The sequence below is a fragment of the Morone saxatilis genome, unplaced genomic scaffold (genome assembly GCF_004916995.1).
Source record: "Morone saxatilis isolate NCDOM2014 unplaced genomic scaffold, NCSU_SB_2.0 Contig20, whole genome shotgun sequence".
NCBI lineage: Eukaryota > Metazoa > Chordata > Actinopteri > Moronidae > Morone > Morone saxatilis.
This window is the reverse complement of record NW_023339763.1, coordinates 16,463,682-16,474,344: the sequence shown is the minus strand read 5'-3', so window position 1 is coordinate 16,474,344 and position 10,663 is coordinate 16,463,682. Positions and strand designations below refer to the sequence as shown.

Below are 10,663 nucleotides of genomic sequence, written 5' to 3'. Positions count from 1 at the left end.
AGAGAGAGAGAGAAAGAGAGAAGTTGTCCCCAGTCTCAATTATCTTTATTTGTCCATCCTCAGGGCTCCTCCTGCCCGCCCATCCGGACGAGCAGGTCTGTGCTGTGCTGTTTGAAGCGGGCCGGAGCCGGGCCGAGCTGCAGGACGATCAGCCTAAATATTCCTGCGGGAATCGACTCTAATTAAGCAGACTGGAGCCACAGTCCTGTGCAGAGCTGGATGTCTGCCCAAGTGCCTTCAAGAGGATTTGACTCTCTTCCCACTGATGGCGGCTTCTCTTTGTTACAGTGATTTGTCATCTGCCTTCCTCATAACTGGAACGGGCATCCTAAGGTTGATAACTGTCCCTTTTCACCAGTCAACTAATTATTGTTAGGCTGCTCAAAACAGGGCAAAATGTGAGTGACATGGCTGTATATCAGTCAAACAATTCTCCAAATGCCCTATTGTTCTCCACAAAGCTGAATTTTTGAAAGGAAAGTAGTTGTGCCTCATTATGAAACTTCTGTCTGTCTGCTCATTATATTCACTATGTACAATATTTTAGACAGACTTTGATGAAACCTTGAAAATGTTGCATGTCCTTCTCCTCCTTTCTAGTATTTAGTTCTAGGTATTAATATTGAAATTGTTATTACATGAAAAAACATGACCCTCATTCTTTATTGAAATAAATCCCTACAATACAAGTGCTTAAATTATAATTTTCTGCCAGTCTTGTTCATGGGATGGCTGTTTATTCCACTTGCAGTAGCCATCAGCTACACACTTCAGACCTTCACATAGTCTTCTTATTGAATGCCAATTTCAACAAAATAAAAAAAATGTGTGTGAAGTTGTAATGTCTTTACTATCCTTGTTGCAGTTGTGCACCTGCCAATTCTCCTGCTTGCGTGCGTTTGATGTTGTTTTTCATTTTGGGTTGCTTTTAACTCAGACTTCTCTAGGGTCTCCTTTGGATGCCTGGGCTACAAAGAAGAGTGTACAAAAACTTCCTCTTTTACAGTCAATGCTTCTCTTTTTCCAGGAGCAATATTTCCTTCTTTATAATCAAAGTGAAGAAAAGGGAAATCGTCAAAGCACAGACAAGTATTATTGTTGTTCCGGTTTACTTGCACGACATTACAAACCTGCACATATACACTATTAATGCTGTTCTTTCATCTTTATTTGTAGTTCAAGTTGAGGTTTCATACATGCACTCAACTGCAAACTAGCAAGGAAAGCTAGTAAAGAAAGGAAAAACAGAAAATATTGCTCACATTTATATGATCCCAATATGAGTATTGTCTGTCACTAGCCATTATTTTAGTATGAGGTCAACTTATCAGAGCTGTGACAGTTTGTTTTTGGTTAGAAAAGCAGCCACAATAATCTAGAAAGGTGCCAAAGAGTTCACTTCATATGTCAGACCTCCTAAAACATTAGCATCACATCACCCCCTGTACTCATGATGTGCATGTGTATCCTCATGCTAATGCTTGTATACATGAAATACAAACAATACAAGGATCACCTTATAACAATCAAAGTATCACTCGGGTCATAGAGTTACACACATACACATTTTTTGTAGACGTTAAGGTCCATTTAGGATAAATTCTGATAACTTTGTTGATCCCATAACTTTTCATTTAGCACCAACAGCAGGTCCAAATTCCAACTGCCCAGCGCTTTGGTTTATGACCAGATACCTAAAACCTAAATTTTAGTAAATATTACCTTAGCTTGTCACTGTGAGCATGTTAGCACACTAATTTTAGTGATTAGCTGAAAGCACAACAAAAAAGTACAGCCTCAAACAACCTCTAACACTTAACATACTGCATATTTAGGACTGGACAACCAAGGAACTCTCAGTAAAGGCAAAAATCTCCCAGAGAAAACACAGAGAAAATATGCTTATGCTACAGAAACAGTTTTTATGTCATGGCATTAAAACCAAGGCCCACGCAAAGCAACGGACAAAACAACAATTCATACACATGATTAAATAACATCCACACAGATGTAATCTCATACCAGTACAGCGTCTTGTTTTACTATGCTACTCTTGCAGCGTGGAATTCCAGTACACCTCTGGGTGTTCAGCACTTCTCCTATTTCCCTTCACAGAACTAGACAGGGAGATTCACACTACATGGCTCAATTCCCACAAGCCTTCTGCCTTTCCAGTCTTTTTTTTTTTCTCTCTCTCTCTGACTCTTTTTCTCTCTGTCTGTCCACTGTGCAGGAGGAGGCTGGAGGTGACTGGTCCTCTGGCAGCGATTATAAATCCTCTATGCTTCTATTATTGATGAGGAGCCTTAAAGGTGTTTATCTTTAAGGCTTTACTTTACTGAAGGGATGAGCAGAGTGATACTTGGAAAGGCGGTGAGAGAGCCAGCAGGGGAGCATTTATCAATAAATAAAGCGCTGTCACAAGTGAAACTACCTTCACGACAAAAATAATTTGCACAAAATTAATGATAGATGTCTGCATATAAATTCATTTATAATGCACTGGAGATGCAGAGATTATAGTTTGAATGCAATGCAGGTATAAAAATAATTGAATTATTATTTTGATCATCATAGTGTTTATGAGATCTAATCCTAAACGCTGGTTGGAAATAAATCATGCCCAGAATGGTAGCTTCCTGATGCCTGAGTGATCACGGTTGTGTTTGCTCACTCCTGCCTTTGTGAGAGATCTTCCCTCAGGCTAGGAGGGTAGGCTATTTATAGTAGGCTCATTGTTGTTGCTGTTATGGGACAGTGTGTCCTACTTACACTGGGAGCTGATATTACATTAAAGCAAGTGTTGATGTCACAGCTCATATATGGAATCGTCCTCGAGAGCCGCAGGCGTGTCTTGCCACTCTCAAGCATCTGGAGAGACACTTGTCTGACAGATGCTGCCTACACGGCCACCATTCACATTAATCCGCCAGAGTAAAGAGATTAGAATCGGATCGGCCTGACGTGACACCAAGTGACCACCATTATCTGATTGGATAACCTGAATCTAATATGGAGGCAATTTGGGAATATTTGAAGAAATCCTCCATTTCAATGTGAAGGGCAGAGAAAAGCAAACTTCTCTTAATTAATGAAAATGTTCTGTGCTGTCACTACAAATATTCCCCCGCATCAGAGGAAATGAAGACAGATCCAGCGAAGGTCAGAGTAAAACTCGTAAGGCCGGCAATAATGAAGATCATTACGTAGAGGGCAGAAGCCTTTACACACAAATATCTCAGCAAAGAACATAAGGTTAAGATGTGCTCCAGATTAATGGTTCAAATGAGCACACACAAGCAGAAAACAGACCATATCTGAGGCCTTAATGTTTTTAGCAACACATTAGTCTGCTGAGCAGCTATGCACAGTACCTACAATAGCCCCAAATGAAGGGAAACACACAACCTTTAGCTGTCTAATTCTAATTGGTGACATTTTATTAACGAGTCCTCATACCTGAACAGCAAGACACACTTCGTATGGCGGACAATCAACCTCTCCCCTGACCTCTGACCTCTGCCCAGGCACTTAGTATAGTAATAACAATGTCACGCTATTTCTAAAAGAGAACTAAACTAACTAAAGAAAGCAATTTCTTGATATATATGATCATATATACATAACATAGTTGGGTGTCAGGCTTTGATGAAACATGGTTACATTCACGTACATGAGACATAAACGTACATTCCCAGTTTACAAGTGTTACCACATTCATTCATCGTACTATCACACTTATTCACATACACCTCCCACCCCCTAGAAGAAGATATTATCAACATTCAACTACCCAAATAATAGTCCATCCATTTGCTAGAACCAAGTGCAGTAGACCACTGGTCATAATAACAACAGATGAGAAATCCAGGCATCTGTTCAAATGCCCCAATCTGGAGAAACAATATACTTAAAAATTCATTTTCGAGGCAAATTGTGACCACATGTGCAACATAGCTTCTGATTCTCCAAATGAACACTAATGATCTTCCGAGTAAATAAACAAATTTCCAGTTAACCCTGATTTAATGCATTTTTGACTATGAAGTATTCTCTACAGTGCAGCCACAGTGCACACAGCATGTATTAGCAAACACTGAATCTGAATCAAGACTCATGTGGGAAAACTGTAGCTGAAGATCACCTAGGAAACAAGGATGAGGAGGCTGTTTAATTCCTCCACGTGAATTAAGCCCAGGTGACCTCAAACAACGTGCACACACACACAAAAAACCAAACAACAAATAACAAGCCTTAATTGAATGTACCCGTCTCGCCTGTTTTAACATCATCTTCTAAATGAGAATGGGGAGATCTGAGGCAATCGTGATGCACTCCAGGTGTTTAAGGTAATAACGAAAAAGAAATGAAAAGTGGGGATCAGAGCAAGGAGAGTGCCTTATTTCAGAGTGTGTAAATGGAGATGGTGTTCAAAAGTGAGGAAAACACAAAGAAACAAAGGAACATGCAGCACTAGGAGGCTGCATAATTTAATGTATTTAAGGAAAGAAATACATAAGAAATACGTGTGTTATTTTTCTCAAATAAAGCAGGCTGAACTAGTGGTGTGTGTGTTGGCTCAATACCTGCTCCAGTATGGAGTTGATCCTGTCTACTTCACAATCAATGAGAAAGCGTTTCTCCTGCCGGCGGTCCATCTCTTCGATGATGCGACGGTACTCTGTGGGGTCCACAATGTTCCCCACCGAGCGAGCTGTCACCTGCCAGTTATTGGCTACGGCTGACTCCATGATGGCCTGGAGGATCGCAAAACCTGGGGGAACAGCGGGAGAAAGAGCTCCATCACAAAACATAAAAATCTTGTGTGCTGGAAATCTAAATAGCTGTAAAGAAGAGTTGCAAGGGCGTTCTGGCTTTCAAATGTTTAAAAAGTTTTAAGTGAATTAAGGAAATCTTGTACTTAGTAGTAGTAGTGCATAGTTCTGAGTAACTGTCAAAATGGAGACAAGGTGTTGTCCAAAGGGACATTGAGCATGCCGAAGTGGTTTCAGAATGAAACAGGTTTGATCTGTATCCACTAGGATGTTATTCAAACAGTCCCCAGACAATAAAATATGAATATTTGCTTTTCATTTGTGACTTACTGTGCATGAATTACAAGCCCCTGCAATGTATGCATTTACAGTATGTATTTCTGCTGTCAGATACAAGATTAATTAGTCTTTTTTAGAGTTAATTTCAGAGAAGCCTGACTAACGTTAGATGATATAAGAAAAATTAGACAAAGCAGATTCAGGAATGAAGACGAGATGGAACAAGAGAGGTCGATACAGCCACAAAAGATTAAGTTAAAGCTGCGGCGCCGATTAAAAAGATAGAGAGGTTACAGAGCATAATTAACTAACTATTAACTGGGAAATGGCTGCGTGTCCCATGGTGCCTTAGCAGTGTGTCACAGGAGGCCACCTCAGTTATCTCTTCCCTGCCTCACTGAAGAATTCAAACTTGCACATTTAAGGCTAATGATGACACAAGTAGATAGCAAAGACATGACAATATGATGTGTCGCACATAGCAAATGTAGTGAAATGGACTGCTAAAGAAGCAGTTCAGTGACCACAATTGGTGCAACTGAAAGGTATGTTTACTTTGCAGAGCTCACTGTGCCATGGGATGGATCTGTGAGCTGTATGAAAGGAAGAAGCTGAGCTAACAGTAACCTGGCTGAGCAGCGACACTGAAAAGCCACGATAAACCCACAGGAATTTGAATATTTCCACTGACAGTTTACTACGGGGGTTAATGATACATGCTCAGCAGTCACGATGGGCCACAAAGGCAGTTTCAAAATCAGCCGAAAAGAGACATCAGTGACTCTAACTGAGAACAAACGAAACCAGAAAGCTTTTGTTATGTTTGCTTGAAATACTTAAGGTGAGGGAAGTCATTTGTGGCTTTTTTTACATTCCCTTTGGAAAAACAAACAAGAGTTTTGGCTGGAAAATGAACAAGAACAATCAGTTTCCCTTCAGAAACAACATGCACCTTCAATCATACTGCTTGTTCATTAAGTTTGTTTTGTGTCTGCTGACCTTATTGTTTCAAAGAAGAAGCTTTGTTTCTGATGTTGTTACACTAAAATCATTGGTGATATGAGCTACTGGGTGGCGCTGGTAAATTTGGATATATAGTTGGTGCAATTGAAAGGAAGTGAAGGTTTACTCTCTGATTACTGGGATTGTTCCAGGAAGCCAGAACCTCCTGCTGAGCAATTTGAAGGTTTTATGAAACAGATTCAACAAAACATCTGTTATGTGAGGACAAAGGCAGTCGCATGCTCACTCACACACACTGTGTAAGTGCTGGATGTCACATAGAGGCTTACAACCATAAGCAATAATAACATCCAATCTTGTTTTTTGGAAAATGTCACATAATTCTGTCTGGTTAGTTTTCCAAAGGGTTAAGAAATGTGGGACCTTTCAGATTTAACAGTTAAGGCTAGTTAAGTGGTAAGTTATGTAGGCTACATTATTATAACATTTCTGAGCCTCAAGATAAAGTTAAAGTATCATGCTGTTGCTCCTGCCAGTCTTATAATCCAGGGACAAACCATACCTGCGTCAAAATAACTCTAACAGCAATTAACAGTTCATTTTAAACTGTTGTGTACAGTATTATTATTTTATTAGTTGCTATTATGAATAAATCAGGTATGTATTTACACCAGGTTTATACTTATGGGTAATAGGTATTATTATTATTAACACAGTGTTTGGCTGATTGACTTGGTCACTGCCACAGGCACAAGGCCATGTGGCTTTTTAAAGAGCTCAATCTCATGTTAAGCGTCAATCCGTGTCGTTGTTGAAACTGCAGACGTCAAACTGGCTTTGAGTTACGTGGGTTTGACTGAGCTGACTGTATAACACTGAGATCAATTTTAGAGATAATATTTACGTATTTGAGGATTCAAAGACATTTTTGAATTTGACATTCAGACATTCATGAATTTGCCGTACTGTAACTTGCAGAGTGGGGATTTCTATTTTTGCAATATCTTGAAATCCTGAGATTAAACATACAGTATATAATCAGTGTTGCTAAGGGGTCTTTCACGTCAAAACAAAAACAAAAGACGCAGTTTGATGACATTGTGAAGGGGAAGAAGTGGGATCATGGGAGTTGTTGTATTCATTGTTAAACAACTACCACTGCTGATGAAAATCTACCCGATGTAACTGTTTATGGATGAGGCAATATTAAAGTGTTATTCATATTACATTAAGTCACATTCACTAACGTATCGTGGCTTGTCCTGTGTTTATTTCAGAAGTTAAAGTAACTAGAGGCAAGTAGGAAACGCACCATTACCTGAATAAAATTACAGTTTTCTCTGGGTTTGAGCATTGTTGGAAACACCTGGGACAAAATATATAGCACAAGATGGAACGCTTATAGAGATTTTAATATGGGAATATAATGTATTCTATTTTTTCTAATTAAGTAAAGTTCAATTTAAAACCCCTCTAGAATCTAAATGACTATACTTAAAGTAAAGGTAACTCAATACATATCCGAGGCTGTGTGACAAAAATGATAAGTATAAATTGGGATGAACTGCAGCCATGAAAAAACACATCATAGGAAGACCACCATCAAGCAGAAAAAAATATTAATAAAGACTAAAACAGCAGAATAAATAGCAGCTCCCAAGATTGATAAAGACAACCTACATCGGAAATTTGCATATTTCCATTATCTGAAGAACAGTGCACAGAATATGTCGAGTGGTGGTGAAAATGCATGGTGGCAGGAGCTCATTATGTGCCGTATTGTGTAATAAGTAACGGATAGAAAGAATTGGTGTACCACTGCCAACCACTACAGCTGACTGGACTAAATGAGCAAAAGCAGGATCACATGCTGTGTTACCCTTTTCTCTCAGGGCAGGGATAAAACTGCTGATTCCATAAAATAATGGATATTAGTACGGGTGCTGAATAAGCTGGTGTAAAATGTGTTCATGTAAATACAAGTCAGCTACAGAGCCTCTCTGCTGGCATTACACAGGCCAAATGCAAACTGGTTCTCACTCTGCATCACAGTCAAGTGATGCACAACATCCCTGCAGCACAGACCAGACTGCACTTTATCATCATGATTACGGAAGCCGTTATATCACCTCCTGTATGTATGCTTTATTAGGTTATACAAGTGCTCATTAATACTTTACTGTAGACTGAGTTTGTGGGTTACACAGTCGGCCATGCATTATTTGTAAAGGTATGGGTATTATAGAGCCTCACGGAGGCCCTTAGACTGTTGCTCATGCCCTTTTAATTTTTAAGTTTCTCATTTCTTGAATTATTAAAATGTTATTGCTATTAGACCTGAAAGTCCCCCTACCTACCAAAAATGTGTTTTGCTTGAAGTTTCTCTGTGCTCATTTTAAATCTGGGTTTAAAACGTGTATAAATTTGATTCTGTGACAACACAGGTAGGTTGGAAGCCAATTGTGGTTTAATATGCAACTTACACCAGTGTGATGTACAACTTAAAGCATCAGTGTCCATACACTGAGAATAGACTAGTGAATTTCTAGGAGGAGACATCTTGTGTCCAGCAGTTAGACTTTCGCAATGAATAATATTTCCATATATACACAAATTATTATTCAAAGCAGAGTATTTTTGAAATGTCTTAGACCTGTCTGGAGGGGATTTTAAATGTTTCTCTAAACTTTTAAAATGATTGCAGAGACTATATTGTAGACACCACATCCTTTTGAATCAGTATATGTCAGATATCGCCTTAAAAATTGTTAAACCCGGACACAGATGAATCCAATCAAACATGCAGAGGATATAAAGTTGCTCTTAACTGGGAAGTGTAGCTCAGATTAGCTGATAACAATGAACCTCACAACCTGTTTTTCACTGTACCAAACACCTAACAAATGATCGTTCTCCCAGCTAAAATCCAACTTAGAATATCTTTAAAAGAGCACTCCACTGATTCAGCCTTGCATTCCTGCAACACTGTAGCACTCAGTTTTTATAAAAGGATCAAAAGCATAGAATACTGTAAGTATCGTGTTTTTTTTAATGCATTCTTCTTTGTCAACTCCTGGTGCCTATAATACACACAATGCAACTAGACCACCCACGGTTCCAGTAGCAGATTTGGGTATGTTTGGGTGTGTGTATGCTGTTAGCAGCTAACAGCCTTGAGCTGCTAGATAAGAGAGAGATGAGAGATGAAGAGCGAGCTACTGAGGTCTGGTAAGCTCAGTTCTTTCTAACTCCACATCCCCAGATTTTCTTTTTTCTTTTCAGACTTTTAGTCTTTAGCACCAACGCTGTCCTAAGTGGCATCACTTGAGGCAATTTATGATACTTCACACAGCTCCCTCTGGAGCTACTAAAGGGTTTATACAGCTTTTTTACATATGTAGCAGCACTCTCCAAGACCTGATAAACTGACATTGAAGTGTAAATTTGTTGAAGTTCCCTTTTAAAGAGGGACCATTGTGATAATGCTCCTATTTACCAAGAAGCAGTAAAAAAGAAGCAGAGCAAAAAAGTCCAGTTGACTAATTATGGTAACACCTATCCTAAAGTAGATGTAAAGCAAAGCGCAGTCCTTTTGGGGCCACTAGCAGGGCCTTTAGACTTGTCCTTCGCATTCATGTGCAAATAACACAGAATAAACAGATGACACACTGTGTCAGGCAGTGCTGACCTGTACTTCTGACTAATGTGCATAATTTCATCAGAAATGTTTAAAAAGACATTGGTGACTGGTGACCGTTACTAATGGACATGTGAGCTGGCATGTTCCCAATAGAGCTCCTAAGTATTCAGAGCACAGTGATTCAGTTGACATGTCGGCCGTTCATTCCCCTGCTGGTGACCTTCACAGTGAAGTGCTCGGCAGACAGCACTCAGATCAGGTATGGCCTTTAAAGACAAGTGGCTCTCACTGGGCGCCACCGCATTAGCCACTCAGGAGTCTAAAGAGGCAGACGAGATGTGTGTCCCCATGTCTGATACTCAGGAAGGTTCAGGAATTCAAAAAGGGGTGGCTGTCCTATCCGTATGCATTGTGAAGAGTCTAATCATAGATCAGAAGCAGCTGAGCTGACCTCAGACTGGATGCAGCTCTGTCATCATCCAGACTTTATCAGGTCAAACATGTTGGGTTTTGTTTTTTGTTCAAATCAGCTCGAAGATATCAAAACAAGAACCCAGCACAGTAGCTATATCTCTGGTGTCAGAGGGGAAATGAAAAGGCAGAAGCTGAGTGTCAGCTCTCCTCCCAGTATCCTGACACATAGTACTGAACACCATAAGCTGGGATATGCATGACATTTTGAGACATGTTAGTAGCTGCTTAAGAAAAAGGATTTGGGGGGATTTACAAATGATTCTCTTGAGAGTTTTATTTTCGTTCCTTTTCTGTCACTAAACTAAGCTGGATATTTTGGATTTAAACATTTGTATGAGCTTGTCGATGTTAAGCTATTCAGTATGCTCACAATTAAAAGCTAAGTTTGAAAGTCCTGAACTGAAGGAATTATCTGAATGTGACATTTAGTGTACTCTAACTTCAATAAACACAATGCAAATGTGAATCTGAATGTCAAAGGACGTCCAAAGTCTCTCAGTGAATATTAACACTGGTGTGACAAATGACAATG

The 10,663-nt window shown here is 39.5% G+C and overlaps 1 protein-coding gene across 1 annotated transcript in view; it reads right to left on the bottom strand.

The window, feature by feature from the left end:
• The window catches only part of gria3a (glutamate receptor, ionotropic, AMPA 3a), a 69,288-nt gene that overhangs the window by 33,554 nt on the left and 25,071 nt on the right, over positions 1-10,663 (bottom strand). The window contains exon 4 of the mRNA XM_035667186.1: positions 4,587-4,774. Coding sequence (XP_035523079.1) covers positions 4,587-4,774 — 188 coding nt within the window. The remainder of the gene's footprint in view (positions 1-4,586; positions 4,775-10,663) is intronic.